At 36.2% G+C, this 27740-nt stretch overlaps 2 protein-coding genes across 3 annotated transcripts in view; both read right to left on the reverse strand.

Annotated features, from left to right (window-relative positions):
* PCBD2 (pterin-4 alpha-carbinolamine dehydratase 2) overlaps positions 1-19874 on the reverse strand; it is a 36021-nt gene extending 16147 nt beyond the window's left edge. Inside the window, exons 1-2 of the mRNA XM_058170871.1 lie at positions 19717-19874; positions 11879-12010 (exon numbers count right to left, since the gene is read on the reverse strand). Of these exons, the coding sequence (XP_058026854.1) occupies positions 11879-12010; positions 19717-19830 (246 nt within the window). The 5' untranslated portion in view covers positions 19831-19874. The remainder of the gene's footprint in view (positions 1-11878; positions 12011-19716) is intronic.
* A 1303-nt stretch (positions 19875-21177) lies between these two features.
* TXNDC15 (thioredoxin domain containing 15) lies at positions 21178-25833 on the reverse strand. Of its 2 annotated transcripts, none has more exons than XM_058172797.1 (5): positions 25648-25833; positions 24608-25086; positions 22870-23033; positions 22458-22588; positions 21178-21490 (listed from the first exon to the last, which is right to left on the reverse strand). In XM_058172797.1, the coding sequence occupies exons 1-5, from the start codon at positions 25715-25717 to the stop codon at positions 21294-21296; spliced, it is 1041 nt and encodes a 346-aa protein (XP_058028780.1). In that variant the 5' UTR covers positions 25718-25833; the 3' UTR covers positions 21178-21293. The 2 variants fall into 2 exon arrangements, with proteins under 2 accessions (XP_058028780.1, XP_058028779.1); XM_058172796.1 differs by having other exon boundaries at positions 24608-25089.
* Between the last annotated feature and the right edge of the window lie 1907 nt (positions 25834-27740).

Below are 27740 nucleotides of genomic sequence, written 5' to 3' on the forward strand. Positions count from 1 at the left end.
TCATAATTTTGCATGTGATAATATCTGTGAGGGCAGATTCATGAGTCATGACTGGGGTTTGTGGCAAAGAAGAAACTGAAACAATGGAATATGTCTTCCTTTGCTACTTCCCTATTCTTAAAAACCTGACAAATTAATTTCATGGTCCTTTACTTAGTAATAGATAATACTGTGAGAATGTAAGAATGATCAAAGTTTGTGTAGCTGCCAACTCTGTAAGGCAGGGAATGATGAATTCATTGGAGACATTCTTTAAAACTATACAGAATTTTTGCATGTTACAAAAACCTATTTTCGTACTTTGTAGACACTTTTTAATGAGTGGTAAAAAAAATGTCTTTGTGAACTTTTAATTGCAAAAGTTTACTTGTAGATGGATAGTACTAGTAACATTTGTGTTTCTACAATTATTTTATACTCTGGCTGCTTATCCTCTCTTTTATCTTTTTGTTATGCTATTTGCTACTCTGAAAATAAGTACTAAACAATCATTCATATGAATGCACTCAACTGATCATACCGAACTAATATTATTTGAATCAAGATTAAAAATACAAATGTTGCAATAGTTACAACTTGTAGCAGCCAAATATATTTTATTTCAAATATATTTTAACTACTGTTATTACCACTGCTTTCTAAAATGAATTGCCTGAGAAAAGCCATCTTTCTTAAGACAGTTAAGTCATTATCTCTTTTAAATTAATTCACCTGCGATAAAATCATTATTTAACTACCAGGTCATAACAGATCTCACGTCTGTTTAGGACAGGTTTGTCCAAAATTATCTGCTTTTGAAATTCAGCTCAAGTAATTAAAAAAAAAACCAATCTTAGACGGCAATTCATTTCCCAGCGTGAGATTGTCCCTATCATATACAACCAATCCTTGGCTTAGATCCTTCAAACATTATCACACTTACCGTATATACTCGAGTATAAGCCGAGTTTTTCAGCACGTTTTTTGTGCTGAAAAACGTCCCCTCGGCTTATACTCGGGTCTATACGGCTTATACTCGAGTTTTTTTTTTTTTTTAAGCCCCTCGGCTTATACTCGAGTATATACGGCTTATACTCGAGGTTTTTTTTTTTCTTTTTTTCACATTTTACCGGACGGCGCGGGGAAGCCCTGCCGGTGCAGTGAGAGGGCGGGGCGGGGGAGCCGCCAGCCTTCTCAGCTGAGGGAGGGAGGGTTTCCCCAACCGGTAGGTGCCTCATTTCCCACCCTCGGCTTATACTCGAGTCCCCAGTTTACCCCAGTTTTTGGGGTAAAATTGGGGACCTCGGCTTATACTCGGATCGGCTTATATTCGAGTATATACGGTATGTAGAATAACTAGCCTGGATTGCTTTCTGAAAAATGGGAGAAATTATAAGTGCTGTGTCACACTTATCAGATGGTACATTGGTCATTGGATGTGAACAGAAATGGTACTAGAATCTATCTGCAGATTTTTTCACAACAATATTCTCCTAGCGAATAGCTTATATATAATTGACAGAACCTACATTCCAGCACACAAAATCATAATATAGTTTGGCTTTGTCTTACTGTATCTTGTAAACTCAGCCACTCTAGTTTTGTAATATAAAAATAGTAATATAAAAAATAGACAAAAAAACTTAGAAAAAAAATCATACCATTATGTTGTGTGAACCTATTTTTGACTATACTTGGGTTAAACTGACTGAAATACATTCTAATAAAATTGTTTATAAGTAACTTATATCATATTAATTTCAGTGGATGTGCTTGCCTATAAGTATGGATGCAACTCAATATTTAATCAATTCATGGAATATATGAGTTATATTTCAGAATAAATGAGACTTTAGATCAAAAAAAAATAAGCAACCAGGAAAGGCAAAGTTAGATGAACTCAGCATTATGTGTGTAGTTTTCCTTCTTTAGCATCTGTAAAAATATTCAGTGACATCAATTTATCTATCTATCTAGCTAGCTAGCTATTGTCTATCTCAGGATGTTGCTTTGTACAGTTTTTTAACATCCTATCTAAATTTAAATGAGATTTTCTACAAATATTGGATGTGTCCTGAATAATACAAGGTAAACAGAAGGAAAGTCTGACAAGCCTTATTTTGAGAATGTAAGGTGGAATGAAGCATCTAAACAAAGATACTTGATTTCATTTCATTATCTTTGCAGATTTTTTATTATATTCAAAGATACAGACATTTAGTTCACTAAAATCAATCACTCTTAAGCAAGTTATACCAATTTTCTTGGGACTTGACTGCAACTAATTCATTTTGTGTTCTACATATTATCAGTTTGATTACTCAAGTAAAGTGTTTAAGCTGCGGTTCTATCACTATTCACTAGAAAATCAGCCCTGCTGATACTGTCTTCTATCTCAGTAATGTAACAGATAAACAAAAATTCACGTATTTGGAATCTTTAACAAATTGACTAAACAGCAAATATTTTGCATGATATACTGCTTCTCTTTTATATTGATGAATCTAAAAAGAAAAAAGCTACAGTTCAGGATTCTAAAAGGGACCCTTTGAGATTCTAAATATCTCAAATTAAATATATTTAATTGAATAAGTAAATATAATCAATCACATTTATAGCAAGCTATATAAAAACTAACAAATACAAATTAAATTAAAGGATATCACCAGTTAAAGAAATACCGGTATGTTGTTTTATGAAGCAAACAACTCTAATTCACCCCTAATTTTCCAACCTGAATCCATTTCTAACTATTAAAATAGGATTTTCTTCAAGGAAATAGAATCAAACCATAAGCAATAATGCCTCTGAAAAACTGGAAATGGTACGGTAGTATTTTGTATTTATTTACTATGCTGCTCTACTCCCAACACCTCGAATCAGCACACAAAGAAAAATATCCAAAAATTAAAATGAACAACAAAACAACAGACAAGTGTATGTTAAATGCAATGGCACTGATCAGCATAGGTGGATATTAGTTATACTATTTATAGGTTTTCTCTTCATAACATTAAAAACAAAATCAAGGAACTATAGTTGTAATTCATTAGATTTAGATTATCTCATAATTATAATAGTATAACTATAACTCTGAATCAGTTTCAAGAGGGAAAAAAAATAATACAATCCATCTCACCACCCTCACCCCCAATTTTAGACATGTGTATGTTACTTTGACATAGCAGCAAGTTGTCTTTCTTGGTCTTGCCAAAACAAATATATCGAAACACAAAAGGGCAGGAAACAACAAAAAACGTGAGCTCTAGCAAACATATCTAAGGCTGATTTACAGCTTTCTGAAAATGCCAAATGAAAAAAAAACTGCACTTGATCTCCACTGATAAACTGTGGTGCTGCCAGTGGTTTTGCAGAGCAGATGTAACATTTTAGCAAACGTGATTGTTTGTGAAAGAAATAATTTTGATCAAAAACAAAATTGCAGCCAGCAAAAGTTCTGTCCTTTGTCATTGTAATCTGCTCTGACAGGAAGCTGTAAGTGGAGATTCCTACCGTGAAAGGAGCAGATGTGAAAGGTCAGCCTTGGCCTGGAACTTCAAAACCGTTAACGTGTAAAACAGTGTGCATTAAAGCCTGAAACAGCTAACCACTGGATTAACGGATGTCCGCTAAGTGGGTTTGATGTTCTTTTTGGCAAGTAATGGTTAATTTTTAAAATAGGTATAATTGTAGTTTTCTCTCTCTCCCTCCCCTCCTCCCTCCCAATATCTTTTTACTGGCCAGAATCCATTTAATTACAAAGTAAGGATTTTGAAATAATGTTTTTAGGAAGAAAGAAAAAAAATCTGCATAATCTTTATTAACTTGTTCATGACAACCATTTCAAAGTAAGTGAAAGGGATTTAAAGAAAATTTAGACACAGCATTTGCATTAGATGATATATTCAAAATATCAGATATTTAACAAACAAATGCTTGTTAAATCTAACAGACAAAATATTTAACGTTGTTTAAATATCCAGTTGAGATACTGCTGGGAAACAGAGACAATGGAAGTATTAATTATTCAATCTTACACGGTGAAAGCAAAGCAGCTAAATATAATGCACAGTAAAGATGGAAGAAACATTGATGGATTTTTTCAGCCGTGGCAGAACTCCAAATTTTAGTTAGTTAATCAAGACATCTTACAAGTATTCAGCAGCTCCAATTAAGAATAAATAGCTGCCTTCATTCTGTAACTGACTCAACCATATGTGCCTTCTTCTAAATGTAATGAGAAATGGTAAGAAAGCAACTACTGAGATATCTGCAAACTTCTTTTAGAAGCTGAAAGGGGAATTTTAAAATAAATAACTGTTAAATTTCTCTGTTAATTCCAGAACATTAAATTATCATTCAGATTCCTAATCCTTTAAAATAAACTGAGAATGAAAAACTATTTCAACAGATAGCTTGAAGGACTTTTGCCTCATTTAAACGAAAACATAATGCCAAGTTCAAAATTCCCCCAAATGTCAAAAAGCAGTGTGGCACATAGAATGGAGGTTTTCAGGTCATTTATTCTAATTTCCTGCATTGCTATCAAGTCGTTCTTCTAAAAACCATTGATTTATCTTTACATGAAGCTTGTGAATACTTTAGGCTGCTAATGAGCTTTATGGTAGAATTGGGATTTCATCTTTTTCCAACTCTTTTCCAATCATTTATCCTTACTGATTTTCCAAAGGAAACAAGGCAAGACAAGAAGCAATGGATGGAAACTAATCAAAAAGAGAAGCAACCTAGAACTAAGGAGACATTTTCTGTCAGTTAGAACAATTAATCAATGGACCTGCTTACCTTCAGAAGTTGTGGGTACTCCATCACGGGAGGTTTTTAAGAAGAGATTGGCCAATGATTTGTCTAAAATGGTATAAGGTGTCTGTCTATGGATATTCTCAATTATCCAGAACACGACTGACCCAAACAAAGGTACTTTTCCAAAAGGTAACTGGGCTTTCTTGGTTTTTTTCTTTGAAAACATTTGAATTCTCATCTTCAGAATTGAAGAAGCTTCTTTGATGGGAAGCAAAATGATTTCAAAGGAAAAAAAGGAAAGTCCAGTTGCCTTTTGGAAAAGCACCTTTGTATATAGGGTCTCCTACTTGAGCAGGAGGTAGAAGATCTCCAAAATCCCTTCCAACTCTTTTGTCTATGGAGATTCTCAGTCATCCAAGTCCCAAAAAGCATCTTTGGGACTTTCAATTCTGTTATTCTATTCTGTTCTGGTTCTGGATGTGATGGCATTCCTTCTCCCTATACCAGGAGGTATTTCTGGGTTTACAGTTCCTGCAGGAATAGTAGATAAAAGCTGCAAGCAAGAAAGACTTTGTTAGCTTTGGCTGCCCTGATTAGTTGCAATGTTGCCTGGTCCAGATGTCATTATCAAGACTCACTCATGCCCACCTTATGACTACACTATTTTATCTGACTCTAATGAGGGTGTTCTTAAAATACTTGGAAGCTGCAAACCGAAGTGCCCATCTGATAATGAGAGCCATTAACATCATATAATGCTTCTACTGTAAGAGTTGCATAGGTGGCCTGTGAGTGAAGTTCTTATTGTTACCTATAAAGACCTTTATGGCTTGGATCATTGATATATTTGAGGCTGTCTACTCTAGGTAGAAACTGCTCGCCTAATATAATCTAGTAAGCAGAACATGCTGTGACCTCTGCCAACTGGGCTTTCGGAAACAAGTATTCTCTATTATGGCTCCTCTTCTTTGGAACAGCTCGTCTCCTGGGGTGAGAATGGTATTCAGGAAAATTGTGTTGGTTATTACCATTTAAGTAGTAGGTGTAATTTGCAGGGATATTGCTTCTGGTAATTAGAGGAGGAGGATGTTGCTATGAATGGTATACCATTAGGCATTTCTTTTCATTTTATCTAAAGGACATCTGTAATTTTCTTATGTTATTTATTCTATGTTATGGTAGTTTGTAAGTTCAATTGCTGAGTTGCAATATTAGACAGCATCATTCTGACAAACACCTTTTCACATCTATGTGAAGCGAGAATGTGTTTTCCACAAAAAAAGTTGAATGCAAATATTTTTATGGAAACTGTATCCTATTTAAATTAAGAATATAGTAGTATTCTTAGGGAAAAAAGACCCATGTTTATAAAAATCAGGAGATTCCCACATAGGAGAAAATTATCTAATAGATAATTAAATATCTTTTGTGATAGAATCAGCTACGGTAGATAGGATATTAAGTTACTGAATGTAGATAACACAGAAAATTGTATATTTTAGATTTATTTTAGTCTTATAGCTTAATTAATATAATTAATTAATTAATTAATTAATTAATTAATATAATCTTATAGCTATGAAATTTCAATACTTTAAAATGTATGATTTGCTATCAAGTACATGTTTTAAAACATGTCATGAATAAGTGTGAAAAAACATTGATTATCATTTCAGGACTTTTAAATAATTATTTAAATAATAATTCAGGATATTTAAAAAAATATTTTTAAATAATTGCCGATGAAGGCAACAATCTTTTAAAAATCTACCCTTCCTGAAAGTCCTATTCACTTACCGTATATACTCGAGTATAAGCCGAGTTTTTCAGCATGTTTTTTGTGCTGAAAAACGTCCCCTCGGCTTATACTCGGGTCTATACGGCTTATACTCGAGTTTTGTTTTTTTTTTAAGCCCCTCGGCTTATACTCGAGTATATACAGCTTATACTCGAGTTTTTTTTTCTTTTTCTTTTTTTCACATTTTACCGGACGGCGCGAGGAAGCCCTGCCGGTGCAGTGAGAGGGCGGGGCGGGGGAGCCGCCAGCCTTCTCAGCTGAGGGAGGGAGGGTTTCCCCAACCGGTAGGTGCCTCATTTCCCACCCTCGGCTTATACTCGAGTCCCCAGTTTACCCCAGTTTTTGGGGTAAAATTGGGGACCTCGGCTTATACTCGGATCGGCTTATATTCGAGTATATACGGTAAGCAGAATTTTCCACAGGTATTATTTTTTTCTGTTTTATTAGGAATCTGCAATTGTTTTGTTTTATTAGGAATCTTTCCCTAAACCTTTTCTTTTATTGAAAAAGAGCCAGTTGGTGTAATAATTAAAAGCACCAGACTACAAATTAGAAGACTCTGAGTTCAAGTCCTACCTTAGGCATGAAGTGTGCTGGATTATTTTGGGCCACTCACTCTCTCCCAGCTGTAGGAAGAAGGCAGTGAGAAGCCAAAATGTTGCAAGAAAACTGAACAGATTTGTCAAGTCAGTTGTCAGGAACCAAGACTGCCTTGAATATTCCCATATATACATATGTAACGTAATCATACATTTTAAAAATCAAACTGGCAACCTTGAAAAGAAGTTCCCGTTTTAGATGCAGCTGTCTGATACCCATGTAGAGTTTACTTTCTCACTTTTAGATGTAAGAACTTGAAAAGTTGCACAGAAAGCTAAGTCAAGTATTTAACTTGAAGCCTTTATTTAATAAACATAGCAGTTTTGTAAACAGCTTTCAAGTACTCCAGCCAGTCCTGTAATTCTTCAACATGAAGAATTTCTAAATATCCTTGTCTCTTTTATTGCCATTTGGCCAAAATAAACAGGAAACCCAGCTGATCATAAAGCAGAAAAAAGGAAACTTCCTAAGAACATACAAAAATAAGGAATATCATGTCTTTGACCTTTCAACTGTACGTTTTATAGTTCCACCTAAAAAAGCCAAAAGAATATTGGGACAGTGACAGTGAGTGAGTGACAGGCCATTGAATGTCATTCTTTTCTGACTTGGGGGGTGGGTGCTTCTTCTTGGTTTTCCATGTTTTCAGAATTGGTCTGCTAGGGTGTCTCTTAGTATTTGGGAATATAACTTTGAGTTTAGAATTATTTTTTATTATTATTTTTATTAGGATTTTTCAACAGGCCTTCTGCCTTGAGCAGAAGGTTGGATTAGAAAATCTCTTCCAGCCCTATGATTCTACCTTCTGTGTTGTAATGTAATAAAAGTATAAAAACTTCAAAAATGAAAAAATGACAAATAGGGGAAAATTAAAACTACATCCAGTCAAATGTATTATTCTGAAAGGGATTCTTTTTGAGAGGATATTCACTTAAGTAATGAAGCTATTTCCAAAAAGTAGGCTGAGGTTCAAAATAAACAGGCGTGATATGAAGGATATAAATATATAAACAGTAGAATAGCCTTACAAATACATACCTTTCCTAGTCTAGAAAAAGACTTGGAAAAGTTGAGATACCTATGTGAGATTCCCCATATGATGCCCCAATGGTGCCCATGGATAACTTTCAGGGCCAGAGAATTATATTTTATGCATACAGGTAGTCCTTGACTTAAAACAATTCATTTAATGACCATTTACATTTCCAATGGCACTGGAAATAGGGACTTATGACCATTTTCAACTTACGACTGAAACAGCATTCCTGTGATCCCATGATCAAAATCCAAACACTTGTCAACTGACTCATGTTTATGACAGTTGCAGCATCCCAGGATCATGTGATCACCTTTTGCAAACTTCTGACAAGCAAAGTCAATTGGGAAGCCAGTTTCACTTATCAACTGTGTTACTAATTTAACAACTGCAGCAATTTACTTAACAACGGTGGCAAGAAAGGTTGTAAACTGGGGCAAAATTCACTTAACTTGCTTACCAAAGGAAATTTTGGGCTCTATTGTAGCCTTAAGTCAAGGACTACCTGTATATAATACACTAGCATTCCAACTCCCTATTTAATTTCTTATCTCAGAGTGGGATTAATGATTAATGCTAAATTTTACTATTAAACTGAGAAGCCGAATGTTTTATAAAATATGGATTTAAAAAATCTCTAAAGGATAGTGCACTCAACTTACATTCATATTACGTAATTGCCAATGCAGAGCTACATCACATCAACTAAGGAAGGTGATCTATTTTATTTTTCCCCTTAACAACTATTTCTCTGTCTTTTTTTTTTCCTTTCTGAAGAAAAGGCTTTTTAAAATGCTAACCATAAGAACAATGTGCTTCTATTTTTCCATCTAAGAAACAAAACAAAACAAAACTATATTTTCCACTTTCTACAAATCACTTTTCCTAACAGGGATTAGGCTTAACTCTTCCGATCCAACAATCTTTGTACTACAAAAGTCAATTGGATGTTTTCCAAAAGTTCACCAAAAATTGATGAAAAAATGATAGCCCTCATTTTTTTTACCACTTTTCTGGCAGGTGGCACTTAATTCATGCTCCACTGATTTCAGAAGTAGCGAACAGATATCAGAACTAGTAGCCACTGATAGCCTAATTCTTCATGAATTTTTCCATGCTCTTTTAAAACTATTTAATACTTGATGACAATGAATTCCACAAAATAGAACTAATATATCACTTCTTTAGTGATATATTTTCAATTGGGATATTAATAAATACAGACCTCTTTGCATTGTGCTAACATGCTGAGTAAATGAATCAGGAAGTCCCCATACATGGCTTCCCTCAAGACTCCATAGTAGGGGGAAAGTTGAGAAGGTGACAGAATGGGTTAAGATGTTGCAATGCATACTTCATCACTTCTGCACTTGCAAGCGATGCTGCAATTCAAGTACAAATGGGGTTTACACCACTTGTTTTATCATATTGGCATCATCCTGGTTAGGAACAAATGCTTATTTTTATTTTTATTTTATTTTTTTGTTTACATTTATATCCCGCCCTTCTCCGAAGACTCAGGGCGGCTTACAGTGTATAAGGCAATAGTCTCATTCTATTTGTATATTTTTTACAAAGTCAACTTATTGCCCCCCCAACAATCTGGGTCCTCATTTTACCTACCTTATAAAGGATGGAAGGCTGAGTCAACCTTGGGCCGGGCTCGAACCTGCAGTAATTGCAGGCTTTGTGTTCTTAATAACAGGCTGTTCTTAATAACAGGCCTTACCAGCCTGCGCCATTCACCGGCCCTTATGTAGCCTATATCATAAGCTCACTAGATAGCTTTAGGCAAATTTTTTCTAAATATGCCCACATGTCAAGCTAATGCAATGTGGTTTTATAAAACAATATAGAGGATAATCTGTATATAAACCAAATCACCATTTAGCAAGCCATTGTTAATATCATCCATGCTTGACATGATAGGATAAACCAGGTGGTCTCGATTTCAAATTCCATTCATATATAATACATCGTAATGGAGAATACAAATCTGATTTAGCAGATAGGCTGTTTTAAGGATTACAGCTAAAAATGAAAATTAATATTCTTAGAAATTACCAGAAAATTCTATAAATCTATAACAGGGCCTACTCAATGCTGTTTTTTCTAAAGTTACAATGGTTCAAGTAGAACAACCATGAATTAACAGACAAGATTCATGTCTGAACTAAATGTGCATTTAAATAAATCTTTAGAGAACATTAGGGTAAGTGGAATAGAATAGAATTTAGAATAGATTTTTTTTTTATTGGCCAAATGTGATTGGACACAAATCACACTTTTCACGACCCTCTTCTTAATTCGTGCAGTATACAGGTCCTCAATGGAAGGCAGGTTGGTAGCAATTATTTTTTCTGCAGTTCTAATTATCCTCTGAAGTCTGTGTTTTTCTTGTTGGGTTGCAGAACCGAACCAGACAGTTATGGAGGTGCAAATGACAGACTCAATAATTCCTCTGTAGAACTGAATCAGCAGCTCCTTGGGCAGTTTGAGCTTACTGAGTTGGCGCAGAAAGAACATTCTTTGTTGCCCTTTTTTAATGATGTTTTTGATGTTGGCTGTCCATTTTAGATCTTGCGATATGATAGAATCTAGAAATTTAAAGGTTTCTACTGTTGATACTGTGTTGTCTAGTATTGTGAGAGGTGGAAGTATGGAAGGGTTTCTCCTAAAGTCCACCACCATTTCTACGGTTTTGAGTGTATTCAGTTCCAGATTGTTTTGGTTGCACCACAAGGCTAGTCGTTCAACCTCTCGTCTATATGCAGATTCGTCATTGTCTCGAATGAGACCAATCACTGTTGTGTCATCTGCGAACTTCAGTAGCTTAACAGATGGATCGTTGGAGATGCAGTCATTGGTATACAGAGAGAAGAGAAGTGGGGAGAGCACACAGCCTTGGGGGGGGCCTGTGCTAATTGTACAGGTATTTGATGTGATCTTGCTTAGCTTCACCTGCTGCTTCCTGTTTGTTAGGAAGCTTGTGATCCACTTACAAGTCTGTTCTGGTACCTGTAGCTGGTTTAGTTTAGTTAGAAGAATATCTGGAATGATGGTATTGAATGCTGAATTAAAGTCTACAAAAAGGACCCTTGCATAGGTAATTTTGTGCAGATACACAAAATTAAAATATAAAGTCTTTATCCTAGCTTCCCAAATAAAAAATATCTATACACTTAAGTGTGAATATAAGTCTCTACAATTCAGTTTTTAAATACCTTAATTAATATAATTCAGTTTTTAAATGAAAATTAGATCTACTGCAATCCACTAAACTGTCAATTTAAAGACTCCTCATTAGCATTTTAAACCAAATTAACTATTTCTAAATCAGGCGTGTCCAACCCATAGCCCACAAGCCTCATGTGGACCTGGACAGTAATGCAGCCGCACAAGATCATAAATTTTTGACATTTTCAACGTACGGTTTAATTTCTGAAGAACAATTATAGCAATTAGACTGTAAAGTTCCAATCAAATATATATAAGTTGGGTCTTATTCAGTACAAAGTTCTACCATCATTTTGAAAATGTATCACTTTTCAAGAGAAATCATTTTTAAAGAAAAATCATCATCATCATAAAGTTGTAAAACTTTCAATACAGGGTCTGGTAGCATATGGGGTTTTTCAAGTACAAGGGAGAATCAAGACAAATGTATTTCCTTTAAATCAAGAATATTAATTAACGGTATTTACCTGATTAAAGGTTTTGAATATGAATTCTCTGAATATAGCATCTCTTTCAGTGAGCTCAGACCAGCCAGCAGCTTTAAGATCATATAACGCTTGGTTCCTTTCTTCGGTGCTCAACCAGCTAGATTGTGAAGACTAAGATGGCAAAGAAAGAGGAAAAACGCACCATAAATCTACGCTAAACATACAGATGCTTATTAGTTTAAAAAGACCACATTGCATTAATTATTTGTAAACATACTGGTTGTGTCTTCACAAATAGAATTGTACAGGTTGATTCTGCTCCCCCCCTTAAAAAATCGTATCTGAATTATATTTAGAATATGAAATTAAGTAGCATCTAAATTAAAAGATCTTAGGCAGCATCTTAGGTAGAAAACAAGCATCATTGATACTTGCATTTGAGTAAACATGCTACATGATAACTTTGCACTATTCTAGAGGAGGCGGGAGCAGATGCTGCTGTATAAAAATTAGCAAACATAATCCACTAAAATTGGAAATACTTTTATATTGTGCCCAACGGAAGAGAAGCATGCTCTTAAGTCTCTCCCAATAACAAATAAAAATATCTTCAGTTTTACTACCGATAAGTGACTTTTAATCATTCAAATATAGTTTTATTTTTATATAGGCTTAACACTGGAAATTAACTTCATGATCCATTTAGTGGATCAACATAGAATATTAGGACATATTAAGGATATAAAAATATTGTTACCTACATTTTCATCAACAAAAGCTACTTCATCTCAGTCCCATGCTAAATATACTATACTTTTATAAGTTTTAATCTCTCAGATCTTTCAACCACAGTTAAAGGAATGGGCTCCTTCTCCTAATTTCTTTATTAAATTTATATGCCGCCCATCTTACTATCCAAAGCAACTCTGGGAAGGATAATATTAAACACTGTTGAATTCAGAGCAATGCTAATCTAACTACATTTAATAATTTTAATTTGAAAGTCTTACTTTTCAAAAGTACATTTTCTGGACCAGCAAAGAAAAACAAAGAGGAATTACTTTTGCAGAGACCCTAAATACTACTTATACTACGTTTGTTAATCTTTTTGCCTTAATTAAGCATGAGTTTTTTAAAAAACTCAATTGACAGAATTCTCAGCTATTCAGGATGCTCAATGAACATCTGAGAAGCAAAATTATTATGTACTATTATTTGGCAAAATATGCTGAGACATTGATTTAATTGAGAAACGCTGGATGAAATTTAGTGGTAGGTAGGCTGTTTTATGTCCCTTTATTCTTATATCGCTGTAATACCGAAATACAAGCAATTACCAATATAAAGCCAAATGCAGGGAAAACACCTGCCCTTTCATAAACCAACAGCAGTATCCATGTAATATTGTAAAAGGCAGATTGAGACAGATCTCTGAAATTTGCAAAACTAATTTTTTTTAAGGGAAAAAAAATCCCCTAAGGAAAGAGATCTCTCAAAGCCCCTTAAGGACTCTGTATTAAAAAAGTTTGAAATGCTGAGAGACATAATTCTGGAAAAAGAACAAAGAGATTAGTTTACTAGAAAGGAAGAATAGGTTAGTAAAAAGTTAAAAAGAGAACATTGTCTGGAGAGGTGATTACTTGGTTCAGGTTATTTTGCTATGGTTCCAGTGGGACAAAAGTGAAAGATACTTTTGGAATGATTACACATAATGTAGCATACTCTGCTCTGATAAACACACACCTTCGTATTATATTTTAGGTAAGCAAAAACTTTTAAAATCTGGCTGACTGTTTCATCCAGATGGATGGTTTTTACATCATCTGCATGTTAGAAGCAGATTTACAAATATTTCTCTCTTGGCAGTTTACCACATTCTGGAATATCCAATCTCTGCAGCTTGACACCACCTGCTGACTGTAACTCTCCAATTGTAAAGCATAGTAATACAACATAAAATCTAAAGTACTATGTTTCCTTGGCATGTTTTTAAAATCAGGTTTTCTCTATCCCTTCTCTAGCTATTGAAGGTGAATCGACATAGCTAGCTATAGGCATCTGTTTTCCGATTGGACAGACTGCCCATCATCCTGCTTTATTTCTCATTTTTCTCTTAATCCAGTTTGGCGATATTGATAAATGTAACCAGATGCAATGAACAAGGCATTTACAATATAAATTGCCAAGATTTTGTTCAACAGTATTAAGAATTCCACAAAAGGGGTCCAAGCACTCTCTTAACACTTCCTTCACATCTTTTAATAAGTAAACTTTTACTGTATCAATGCAGAGGGTGATACAAACAAAATGTTAAAAAGGTATGATATTCATGTAGTTACTTACCAAGCACATCTAAATTACATTAAAGTAACCAAAATATCTTTACAATCCCCAAGGCATGTCACAACTTTTGAGCAGCCCTAATGTTTGGAAATTGAAAGTTAAAAAATTTGACACACCCTAGTTATATTCTTCATTAACAAGAATAACAATGATCACAATCCTGTACACTTATCCAAATCCTTAAATCTGGATGATCCACAAGACATATTTATTGACGTTAGAATGATGAACAAAGTTTGTGTTTATTAGGCAGCATTCCAATATAATGCCCCTGCATATTTCTATATAATCGTAGATTTTTTGTTTTCCAGAAGTTAAAAAAGCAGATGTTGTGGTCTAAATGTGAAAACTATGAATGTTGCCAACACATAAAATTTGAAAGAAAAATATAGGCAGGTTGAACTGCCATTTTTTTCTCAGCTACTGGATAGCTGGAACGGAGTGATGCCTGAAAGCATTCTTTGTAAGTCCTTGGCAAAAAAACAGTTGCAAAGAACAATTTATTGGCAAAAAGAATATTAAGTATCCTTGCCAGTCATGCAGGATAAAAACAATGATTATGAAGACATGCATATCTTCAGGGATGCTTTGCACATGGGATAGAATTATGGAGTAGCAGAATTCACAGTCTGAAATTCAACAGACAAAGAGAGAGAGGGCCTGCTGGAGTGTGGAAGTAAATAAAACTGTAAGGTTAGAAACCAAGAAAAAACAAATCTAAGTTCCTAATTTACAGAATAAACTTTTATTCTGAACTGGCTTTTGAAGTCAAACTAAATATTTGGGGGTGGGGGAGAGATTAGGTTGTTTAATGTAGTTAAAAATAAAATGATAAAACAAACTAGAATTCATATTTAGCCATGAATTTAAAAATGATTTAAGAAAAATGCCTGGAGTAGTTTAATTTAATATGTATTCTGATTTGCTTTTAACATTTCATTTTACATAATTCATTACCTTCTATTTCTATAGTTTATAAACACTAAACTTCCCATCAGTCAATTTTCTCAAAGGAATAAGCTAACAGCACTACTTCAGGACAATCTGGCATTCAAACAAATTAAACATTTCAAATAAATCAATTAAACATCACAAATCTCTGAAATTCAATTGAACCTTCAGTTATACATGTGAAGTGGACAGTTTTTGAAACTCCAGTCCTATGAATTTGAATAATTACATTTGTTATACACAAACCGCATTTTGTCCACTAGGTGACACTATATTTCAAATTTAGTACTTATTCAAAGTGAGGTACAACTTAAACTTTCTAAACAAGAAATAATAGAGATGTTAAATTATATAGGCAAAAATTAGGAATAATCATGTGGTAAACAGTATAACAAAAAAGAAAGCAGCAATTAACATAATTATAGATCAAGTAAATTCTTTATTTAACCTTACTGAAAAGACATTTATATAATTAATAATCAATAATATTTTACTGATTATGTAATGTCAATATCCACATTTATATTTGTAATTATTATTTACTGATCAATAGAAAAGCTTCATATTATGTTTGCAAAGCTAAAATATTCAATTGTTTTTACATGATTAATATATTATAGAATAAAATACATGATGAAAACAGTACTATAATATTTTACTAGTAAACAAATTAATTGCATATTAAAAGTTGAACAATACAGTAATAATCAACAAGCTTAAAGTCCAAAAATGACTAATGAATCATTTCTATATTAATTAGTACATAACATAAATACTATTAATATTAGATATTGCTGAAATACTAGCATTTTAAGAAAATAATGCCTATTTATTTATTAAGGAGCAAAGTACCTCTATTGGGACATAGGGGTCTTTTTATAGTTTGATTGATTTTAACATATAGCTTAGTCCTCAACTCACAACTGTAATAGAGCTTGCCCATTATAGTTACATAGTGTGACAAGTGTTAAGTGAAGCATCAAGTGATCACCTCACTTATTAACTCCCCCATCTCTATTCTCAGTTGTTAAACAAGCATGCAGTTTGTTAAGCAGAGCATGGGGTGCCTTAGAGGCAGCCTGGGAAGCCTAGCCTAGCCCTTGCTCCAGGCCTCCCAAAGCCTCCCCACCTTGATGCATCTCATGCTCTGTTTCCTGCCTGAGACTCTGCAGGCCTTGTGCCTGCTTCCCATCCCACAGGACCCCACACCCACCTCCTCTCTTTTCGAAGAACTCTGGAACTCAGGTTAGGGAAAGTGGACAGGCTGCTCCTTGATGAGTTGGGTGGCACAATCTGGAAGCAGCCAAACTGAATTGTGGCAATTAGGATTCGATTCCCAGATGCATCCCTAACATAAACAACTTGCCTACAGAAGTTGTGAATGTAACACTGGAAGTTTTAAAGGCGAGATTGGACAACCATTTGTCTGAAATAGTATAGGATTTCCTGCCTGAGCAGGGGGTTGGACTAGAAGACCTCCAAGGGCCCTTCCAACTCTGTTATTCTATTCTATCAGCATTCTGCAGCACTGTGGAGGACTCTCTATAGTCCATGTGTTTTTCTTGCATATAAATAATATCACACATTATCACTTTCAATAAAGGGTAAAAACCAGACAAAATAATGATAATAAATTGTTAAGAATGTAGAGATAATTTGGAAAGGAAGATATGGCCATTATCTCTTTTTAATTTTTCCAGACATATTGTCTGCATGCCATTTAATATTAACTACTAATTCTACATGAGTAACCGATAATGGAGATAAAATTGATTGGTCCTTGGAACTGTTTTATTTTTCTTGGATGACTTCAAATGTCTACTTTTATTTACTTACCATCTTTAACCAGTTATATGGTAGGATGCAATCACAGATCATGGGTCATATATGGCTTTTTGTTAATTGTTGACATTTCAATGTCCACTCACCATTCCTTTTTTATGTTGTACAATTCCCATTTCCTCTTTAGCAGTTCTTTCCTGGAAAACCATGTCAAACTATTTTGGGTCTATGCTTATTTGAAAGTTTTCTCCTATATTTTTAGAAGTCATTAATAAAAAATATTAAATATTGTATAGATATATAAAATATATCAAGGGGACACGGTGGCTCAGTGGCTAAGATGTTGGCTGAGCTTGTTGATCAAAAGGTCGGCAGTTCAGTGGTTCGAATCCTTAGTGCCGTGTAACAGGGTGAGCTCTGTTGTCCCAGCTTCTGACAACCTAGCAGTTCAAAAGCACGTAAAAAATGCAAGTAGAAAAATAGGGACCACTTGGTGGGAAGGTAACAGCGCTCCATATGCCTTTGGCATTTAGTCATGCCGGCCACATGACCACGGAGACATCTTCGGACAGCGCTGGCTCTTCGGCTTTGAAACGAAGATGAGCACTGCCCCCTAGAGTCAGGAATGACTAGCATGTATGTGCAAGGGGAACCCTTACTCTTACCTTAATAAAATATATTCTGCAAAATGTGAACTAAGAAAGCAGCATTTCCTTTTTAAGAATAATCTGGTATATGATGTAGAGCAAAATCAAGTTTTTGACAGTTTGAAATATGTAACCCAAATTAACAGATCAAATAACCCATGAGTCTTATTAGAGTTCAGAACCACCATTGCAAGCCTTAGACTCACATTCTGAGAATATATCCAAGAAAATGTATTAAGAGATTCTTGGTTTTGTATGTTAGCTATTATGTACTATTATTAATAGCTTCCTATATTGTCATTACTTCAATGTCTGCTGTTCAACACATGCCTGAACTTCATTCTTAAATTTCAACACGAATGCACTGCTTGTTTGCCAGCTGAGTACACATAGGCTTGCAATCTGTTTCTGAATTCAAGGTTACTTAAAGTAACTATTGGGCCACTAATACACAAAGTGTCATATCACAACTTCACCATTTCTATTCAGCTGTTTGGAAAATGAACTGTGAGCATTCCAGTTAAAGTTCATCACATTACTTGATCCACATTCCTCTCAGGATGAGACAATTACGTAAGGTGTGAGGGGGTGTAAAACAGACAAGGAACAATATACTGAATGAACAAAAAAATTCACCTTGATTACATTAACCATATAATAATTTAGAAAATAAGCAAATTATATGGCCACATGGGAGAAGGCTGCATCCATCTAACACAGAAATCCCCAACCTTTTGGGCACCAGGGACCAGTTTCGGGGAAGAGACCAAAGGGGGCATTGTTTCCGTGTGCTGCCTGCATCCTACAGATGGGGTTCTGCTTATTTGGGTGGTCCGGTTTCTGGCATGCCATGGCCCAGTGCCAATCCACAGACCAGGGGTTGGGAACCCCAATCTAACAGACAAGACTCTTAAAGATGTGATTCATAAGAATGTAGACATATAAAGGTTACTTTTAAATAATTTTATTTGGAAAAATATTCCATTTTTTTAGCACATATTAGATTGCAAATTGTGTGCATTGCCACAGATGCTTACTTGAGAATTAGTTCTGAGTGGGATTTCACTAGATCACTATGTAAAAAAGTTCTCATTAGTTTCCCAAAGAGGAACAAATTTAAACTTGCCTAATCTGCTGTTACTATGCATAACTTGCCATAAGCAAAGCAATTGGTAGTCACTTGATTGTAGGAAAACTGACCATCACAGATGAGAAGCCACAGATCCAGGTAATAGTAACTGTAGCACTAGCCCGCTGTTTAGTACGAGCCTTCATTAACCAATGTACAAAATCCATAAGGAAAAAAGAATCAAACTGGCATTTAAAAGGAGTTTTTTTAATCGTAATTTTCTCAGGACTATTTTCCACAAAAATATTCATAATAAATGTGTTCATTTAAGATGCTCCAATATCTTTTGCTGCAACAATGATTATCCCTATGAAAGCTGTTGCAAGATCGAATAACTATTTTCCAAGCAGAGAAATAGTGGGAGCCATGCAACAGCACAAAAAGACGTTTTGAAGATGGTATTTTTGTCCTGCCTTTTTTATAGTGAACAAACTATACTAAATTATTAGTATTATGTATTAAATTTGTACACTGCTGGCTCCCCGACGACTCTGCATCGTTTCATCCGGAGGCATAGGAGCAGAACCTAAAAGCCGAGCTAAGAATTAAGCTGGTAGGATAATTCTTAAGGGCAACTGAGCTACCTACTTCCTGTATTTAGATATAGGATCCTTCTGCCCCGAATCTGAAGCAGTCCCAGCCAGAGCCAGGTTTAATGCAAAAGGGCTTCCTGTAAAGAAGATCGTTAAGTCAGGACGAAAAAGGGAAAGCACCAATTGCAAACTTCATCTTCGAATTACACGTGCGAGGAACATTTAACGTTTCCTTTGAGCCTATCTCCCTTGCAAAAAAAACAACAACAGAGGTCCAAATATGGATTTCCAGATCAGCCTTTCCTAAACCGTCCTTACAAAAGCTTAAAACCGCAATTAAGAGCTTCAAAAAAAGCAAACCAATATGAGTAAAGATCACCGGGCCACATTTTTTATGCGGACGTTCCCGATCCCCCCACTCCCGCAGCCCGCCCCCCCATCTGTCAAATCGTTCCGAGGAAGATTTTTCTCCTTTGCTGCTCAGCCGCTCACCATAGCTGAGAAGTTGCTCCGGTCACCACCGCAGCCCCGGCCTCCCACAGCCACCAGGCCCCCTCGCAGCAGCTGCAGCAGCCTCCCCAACCCTGTCCCGCGGGGGCTCAGCATGGCTCAGGCGGGCATCTCCGCCCCCTCCAGCCAGCGCCTGCGCCGCGGCCGCCCCAAAGTGTTTGACGGCCGCCAGAGGGAGCCGCTCGTCGCGATCCCGCGCCAATGTTCCGAGAATGTGGCGATCCCTGGTTCTCCCCGAGGGCAAGCGCTTGGCTTGAGCCTTTCCCAGATGCCCGAAATGATTGGCTTGGGTTCATCAGATCAAGGGCTCCGGGCTCTGGGCTCCGAGTTGGTAGAGATTGAAAAGCGCCTGCATCTCTTTGGGTTCTTACACTAATTCGGGTGAGGGATCAGAGTTGCCACCTTCCCCAGCCATTTGTCACTCCAGGCGGTGGCAGGTGGTGTTTTACTGAACTTGCAAGGAAAGTTCATAGAAAAGGATGGGAAGTAGTATTGTCTGAAGCAAGGAAAATATAATTTATCTAGTACTCTGCTGTTTGTACTAAATGCTGCTGAGTTAAGAAACACAGTATTCTGTGTATTCTGAGCGCAAGGAGACAGTAACCACTTTTATGAGCTATGTTTTGTCAGCTCATGATCTGTAGTCTTTGTACAAAAATATTCAGCTATGAGTAAACAGCACTTCAGTTGTCAAATGTAAGAGGACAATAAGATATGCCTATCATCTCTTCCAGATCTTGATTGACTTTTGATTCTGTTTTCTATGCCTTGTGTGCATTTCTATGCTGGTTTTCCAATGAAGCTTTTAAAAGTTGAAATATTCTACCATGAATGGATTTATTATAACAGCTCTAAAGATCCAGCTATATTTAATGTAGTCACAGTGCCATAATTATCCATGTGATATTCTTTTAATTTGTTGATTCAAATTCTTAAACACAAACATCAAAACAAAAAAAAATACTATTAAAAAGGCAGTATCCATGAAATTATACATACATTTACATCCATACTTATTTAAATATCACAGTTTTGTGCATGAAATTATATTTCGCCTTTCCAACCTACTGCAACATTGTTTTATGTCCTTTTAAAATACTAAACTATGTCTCAGTTTCCAGTATAAATGTCATGAAGATTAGGATTAATTAAGATTAAATGTTTTCTTAATTCTAACCACTTTAATCAAATACTGTGATCAAAGCACAAATGTGAAGGTGTCAGTAATTTATAGATTTATCAAATTGCATTCAATTTTCAAAAAGTGTACCTCATTAAAGCTAAGGAGAAATTGTTTCTAATTAATGCTTAAATCTATTATTTTCATTCTACAATCTTACACACCTGCAATTATTTTCAAGGTGTGTAAGAAATGGATTCTGCAGAGTATAGATTCTACAGGGCAAAGCAGTCCCATCACCATTTAATTATCCAACTACAGTGTTCATTGTTTGTACGTCTTTTTTAATATGCAATAAACATAACAGGACTCACAAAACACTAAGGAATTCACAAGTTTATCAACTTATTCTGAAAGCAGACAGTACTCAAATCACATATCACTCCTGATGCTCCTGATCGTGTCCAGGTATTAACCAACGGATGCTTTCTGTCCGAATAGTAGCATACATGATAAAACTGATAAGAAACAATAAAGAAAACAAGAGGAGCCAATCTATTCCTTTACTCTGTGTGCTAGGCAGGGGACCAACATGATCTTCCATGCTCACCATCACATCAGATTTAGGTTGTATACCTGAAATGAAATATCCAGTTATTACTTTCATGCAAGATGAAGAATCGTAAATCATACTTGGCTATTTGCATGTATAAACCTCAATTTTCTAGTTTGAAAATAGCATACTAGCTATCATCCTCTAAGACTTTCACTATACTTTTAAATTTATTCACTGAAGTAAAAATATATTTCCAGTGAATTATTAATGTTACGTATTTGATTCTTTGTGGGCTGCTATATTTGCATTTTATTTGTTAAGAACTCTTGCAGCCTGTTTTATTCTCTTCATATTACCGGGGAAGATGACAGAAAATAAATAGGCAAATATCCTAGTCTAAAAACATCTCAGTTAAGGGAATAGTGCCGTGATTTTTCCTCTCGTATTCATACAGCTGCCCATCTTTCAACCAATTCCTGATCAAAAATACTGCTTCTTTTGGTAAGTTTATTTCTATCTTAGCTTGTAGAGATAGAACTTGATTTACTTTCTATTGTGAATAAAGGAAAGCTGAGAAAACCTGGTTTCTTTTCTTGTTAACATGAAGAGAAATATCTACAACAAAAAATACCTTTTTTGCATTCATTCTCAGTTCTCAAAGATGCAATCCCAAAATAATGCAAAGAACCATAAACAATAACTCCTGCTGTCACAGAGGAACTGAAATATAGGTAGATAACCAATATTAACATTGACCTTTGATGCCAAGGTATGATTATATTACCCAAAGAAGGCTACTGAGAAGCAAATGACAGGATGTCAAGAACCTCAGCAGAACCACAAGCACCAGAAGTAGAATATTATTTGTCTAACCAGGACTGCACCTTTATTTTGTATTCATCCAAAATCTTAGGTTTTAATCAACTATAGCACTGCTTTCCAGTACCTTCCTAACTGGAGACAAAACAATAATGTTCCTGGAAATAATAAGTATTTACTAGAGTTAGACAGGGCTATATCACGCTCCCAATTCATAGTTCATCTTACCGGTCTGATTAAAAATAAATGCTTTCAATGTTTCCAGAGTTCTATCTGTATGATTAAATCTCGCCATTGGCTTAGCACCTTGAAAAAGGAGGATGTTAGGAACAGCCACAGTTCCAAACCGAGTTGATAAACTGCAAAGAATAAAGTAGAAGAATCAATTTTGCTAAACAAATTTCTCACTTAAATTTATAAAAACTAGCTGTTATACTTCATCAAACTAGAATCACCATGTAAAACAAAAACAAAAAAAATTGAAAGTCCTGGAATAGGAAGCAATGGATGGTCAGAAAGCATTTTCTGCCCTTATGTGTCCTTATTACTTTATTACATTATCTTATTATTATTGTAAACTAACATTTCGAATGTAAAAATTAAACTTAACAATTATCATTCAGAAAAGAATAAAATTTACCTGCTATGTTGGGAGGCATCCAAGGCTAAGAAATGAAGTGTTGGGAACACTCGTGGCAGACAATTAAAATGAGGAGCCAAATTGGCAGAAAAACGACACCAAGGGGTATAAAATAAGACCAACGTGCAGTCACTGCCATTTGGATTTAAAAATTCCATTAAATCCTAAAATAGATATTAAAAAATTAATTTTAAAAAGCAAGTGCTATTCAAAAAAGCAATGAAGTGCCTCAACGTTTTTTGCCTTTGCGGAGCCAGGATCAGTGTAGCCTACACATGATGTATCCGGCCCGTGGGCCACCAGTTTGACAGGCCTGCTCTACATTAAAGTTCTAACTAGCCATTCTATTATAAAACGTGTTTCAAACTTAAACAATAACCATAGTATGAATTATGATTACATTCCATTAAGTCATTGTCAACTTTTAGTGACCACATAGATTTTCTCATGATGACCTGTAGAATGAATTTGAGAGCTTTAATTTCCTAATTTCAAAAGTAAATATGCATACTGGCCAGTTAATTTATACTTAAATATTTAAGTATTAATATTAGTATTAAGTATTAATACTTAAATATTTTAAGTATCCGTTATTAAATAGTTTCCTGCAAAAACAAAGACACAATCAAACCCATAAAATCCTGTGATAGTTTGATTTTGACAATAGCTTTCAAGAGTAAACACATAATAGGAAACCTACATTCCTTAAATCCAAATAAATGTGATGTATCAAATTAAACACTATCTAAATCCAGTAATGTCACACTGAAGGCAACAAAATGCCTTAAGAACAGCAATCAATATGCAGAACTATATTGTTTCCAATATTGCAGATAACATTCACTTGTTTTGATACCTCAATTAAGCAGTCTGTGAAATAAGTACTATCCTTTATAGACATTTTTTTTCTTAACAATTTTAGGAACAATGCATTCCTAGAAGATTAAGTCGATCAGTTGAAATACCAGTCTTCAGATTTGAGAACAAAAAGTTCAGAAAAAAACAAAATAGAATCCATCGTCTTTATTCTCAGAATCATTTTACATGGTTACACCTTTCAAGTTGCACAGCATTTGTGCTCTGTAGATTGCTGACAGTAAGAAAACAAATATATACACACACACACACACACACACAATTAGTAGGATAAGACTTAGCTCAGTTAACATGCTTAATCCATGTAGGCTAAAAATCCAAGGGCTACATTCACATAACGCCTTGTGGACTGGTTTATTTTTTGGCAACTTGATTAAAAAAAAACAGGTTATTAGATTATTGTGATTAGATTCTTGTTCAATGTTTTATTCAGCCCAAACGGATTAATTGAATAACCATTTCAGTTATGTTCTGTGAAGTAAATTTGACAATCCAGTTCATTAGCTCCTTCTCTTAATAGGAATACTGCCGTTCCATTACATTTGTGGGGGGGGAAACCTGATTCAACAGCATGCAAATTAAACAAGTACTGTAATAGCATAAAGAGAGAGACACTTTTTTTCACTCTAGTCCAGTGTTTCTCAACCTTGGCCACTTTAGGATGTGTGGACTTCACCTCTAGAATTCCTGGGCCAGCAATGGGGAATTCTGGAAGTTGAAGTCCACACTGCCAAGGTTAAGGAACACAGCTGTAGTCCTATCTAAGCCCTACTTTAGCTGCATCTTTAGCAGCACCAATGTTGTCAGCCCAAATTGCCAATTTTAGCTTAAGGAGAAATACATCAAAATACTTATCACTTACTTGGGAAATATTCAAAATCTGTAATGTGAAATTTGTCATTCCTGTAATGTTTCTTTCCTCACAGTTCACTTTTGGGGTTTTCATACCATCTGTGTTATTTGAGTCCTCTGCTGATGAAGGATGCACTGCTTCCAGCACTACTGCTGGATGTACTATTGGCTCTTGTGAATGAGACACTTGCTGAGATACAGATGCTATGTTATTCGTACGGCATTCACCATCTGATGATGCATCACAAGTACCCGTGTCTGCTTCAGAGAGATGTGTCTCCTTTGTGTCGCTTGGAATAACAGACAATACAACATGATGGTCTGCAAGAAGGCTACCACTCATCATAGCATCAGCAATTTCTGCAGTCCTATACTGTACCGATTCTCTGTGTCCATCGCTGCTTGAATGGACAGAAGTGCTTTCCGAATTTAATGGTAGGGTAGTTTCACTTAGTTCTTCTGATAGCAGGTCAGAAGTTTCTTCTATTTCTGCTGCAAAATACACATACATACAGGTGTGTACATATAGAAATACACCTCATTTACAATTTCACGCAGCATAACCACACATCTTTAATTTGCTCAAAGTGAGAATCCAGCCAGAACTGGAGATTAAGATAATTAATTTACTAATCCTTAATGCTTAAAGCTTTCCATTTTGTGCCCATCTCTCCTAAATGCATGATTCAACAGCATTTAAATACAGCAAGAGACGTCTGACTAGACACTTTCACCTTGCCTTTGCTGTCTTTATGAAAAGAAAATAGCCTTTATTTCAGGAGAGAGAACAACAACGCAACCTGAAAACCACGGAAATGCAGAGTGAGGGAAATACGTTTTTGCTATCTGGTTCACCCCACCCGCGTCCTACTTCGGGGAGACGCAGAGAAGGGGCTCTTTTGCCTCTTTCCCCACCCACGGGGAAAAAAAAACCAAAAGCCACGACACGCGTTCAACCAAATAGGTCGTCGGGACAAGGTGCGTCTAAAAGGCAGCTATTGGCGCCCCCTCCACCACTCAATATTGCCATGGCAACTGAACCCTCCTCACCTGCCGCAAGGAAGGCGAGTAGCCAGACCACCCCGAGGTGCCGCCCCCACCCGCGCGAGGCCAAGAGCATCCTCCTCGCAAGGGAGGGGGGCCGGCCGCTCTCCCCCCGCCAAAAAAAAAAAACACCGGTGAAGTGGCCGGCAAAAGGGACCTAGCCACCAGGGCTTCCGGTTGCACTTCCGCTTCCGGTTTTGCAACGCCAACGAAAGCCTGCGTGAGAGCGCTGCTGGGCTGGCTCTTCTTTTGTCCGCAACCCGGATATTGTAGCCTCGGAGGAAGCGAAGGTGGAAATCCTGTGCCGTCGTCTCCGCGGTGTTTTGGGAGATCCTGTGCTTCCCCTCCCCGAAGGAATTTTAATAAAAATTAACATCACTTATTTTCCTCGTGGAACGCGCTTCTTTTCCCAATTAATATTCTAATTGCTATGGAGAAACGAATGGGTCGATATTATAAACCCTGCAGTGAATCTAGTTCTTTATTTTCACTCTGCGGGATATACGGACAGAAATATGATCTAAGGGTCCGTCTTGTAGCTATTCATGTTGATCTGGCCCTTCCATCTGTTAATCAATCAATCAATCAATCAGAATAGAGCTGGAAGGGATCTTGGAGGGCTTCTAATCCACCCTTCTGCTCAAGCAGGAGACCCCAAACTATTTGAAACAAGTGGCTGTCCAGTTTCTTCTTAAAAATCTTTGATCGAGAGGTAGGCACCAGCGTGCCTACCGTCCCTGTCCTAATGTTCCCTTTAATTGTATTAATTTTATGTATTCAATTCATGCTTATATATATTATCTTAATACATATGTAGGAAGTTAGCGCCCACCCCACTCCTAGAAGAATGAAATATTTTAGAAAATATTTTAAAAGGCAGAATATATTTCCCTGGATGAGAAATGGAAAAACATGTTTTAAAGACAAAGCAGCTTCCTGACTCCCCCCACCTTTGTCAAAGGGTCAGAGACAGAAACTCATTCTCCCCACCTTTGTCAATGGGTCAGAGGTAGAAACTCATTCTCCCCACCTTTGTCAATGGGACCATCATCTGCAACATAATAGGACCCATCTAGCAACTGAAACTCACCACATGACACCTGGGAAGATTACATCAGCCAGCAAGGCTAGCTAAGACCCCCACCCCCTGGGAGTCTGACAACCAATCAGGATACTCTTCCTGTGCCCCAGAAAGTTCAAAGCTCAGAAAAAGCATAAAGCCAGGAAGCGCACAGGATCTCATCCCTTTTCTGTTCAGGATCTCAAGCCGTGTGATCCTGGCCACCATTAAACCATCTTTCCAAGCAGCCTCCATGTTTCCAGTGTCTTTGTCCCCACTTGGAACTGAACCCAGATGGATAGTTCTTTCAACACATACTTGACAAATAAATAAATAATGTATTGTTGGAAGAAATATCCATCTGGGTTCAGTTCCAAGTGGGGACAAAGACACTGGAAACATGGAGGCTGCTTAGAAAGATGGTTTAATGGTGGCCTTCCGGGTGCGCTTCAAGGTTTTGGTGACCACCTTTAAAGCGCTCCATGGCATAGGGCCGGGTTATCTACGGGACCGCCTACTGCTACCGAATACCTCTCACCGACCCGTGCGCTCTCATAGAGAGGGACTCCTCAGGGTGCCGTCAGCGAGGCAATGTCGTCTGGCGGCGCCCAGGGGAAGGGCCTTCTCTGTGGGGGCTCCCACCCTCTGGAACGAACTACCCCAGGACTTCGTCAGCTTCGGACCTTGGACCTTCCGCATGAGCTTAAAACATACTTATTTAATTGCGCAGGACTGAGCTAGATTTTAATTCTGGGTTTTAAATTGGGTTTTATTTTCATATTTTTAATTTAGGCTTTTAGAATAAGTTTTTTAATTGTTTTTAGACTGTATTTATCTATTTTTAAATGCCTGTAAACCGCCCTGAGTCCTTCGGGAGATAGGGCGGTATATAAATTTAAATAATAAATAAATAAATAAACAAAGTGATTTAACTGAACAACCATAGCAAAAAAGGGTCATAAAATCAGCCATGACTCAACTGCCTTGCTTAGCAATGTAAATTCTGTTTTAATTGTGGTCGTAAATTGAAGACTACCTG

Source organism: Ahaetulla prasina, chromosome 2 (genome assembly GCF_028640845.1).
Source record: "Ahaetulla prasina isolate Xishuangbanna chromosome 2, ASM2864084v1, whole genome shotgun sequence".
Taxonomy (NCBI): Eukaryota; Metazoa; Chordata; class Lepidosauria; order Squamata; family Colubridae; genus Ahaetulla; species Ahaetulla prasina.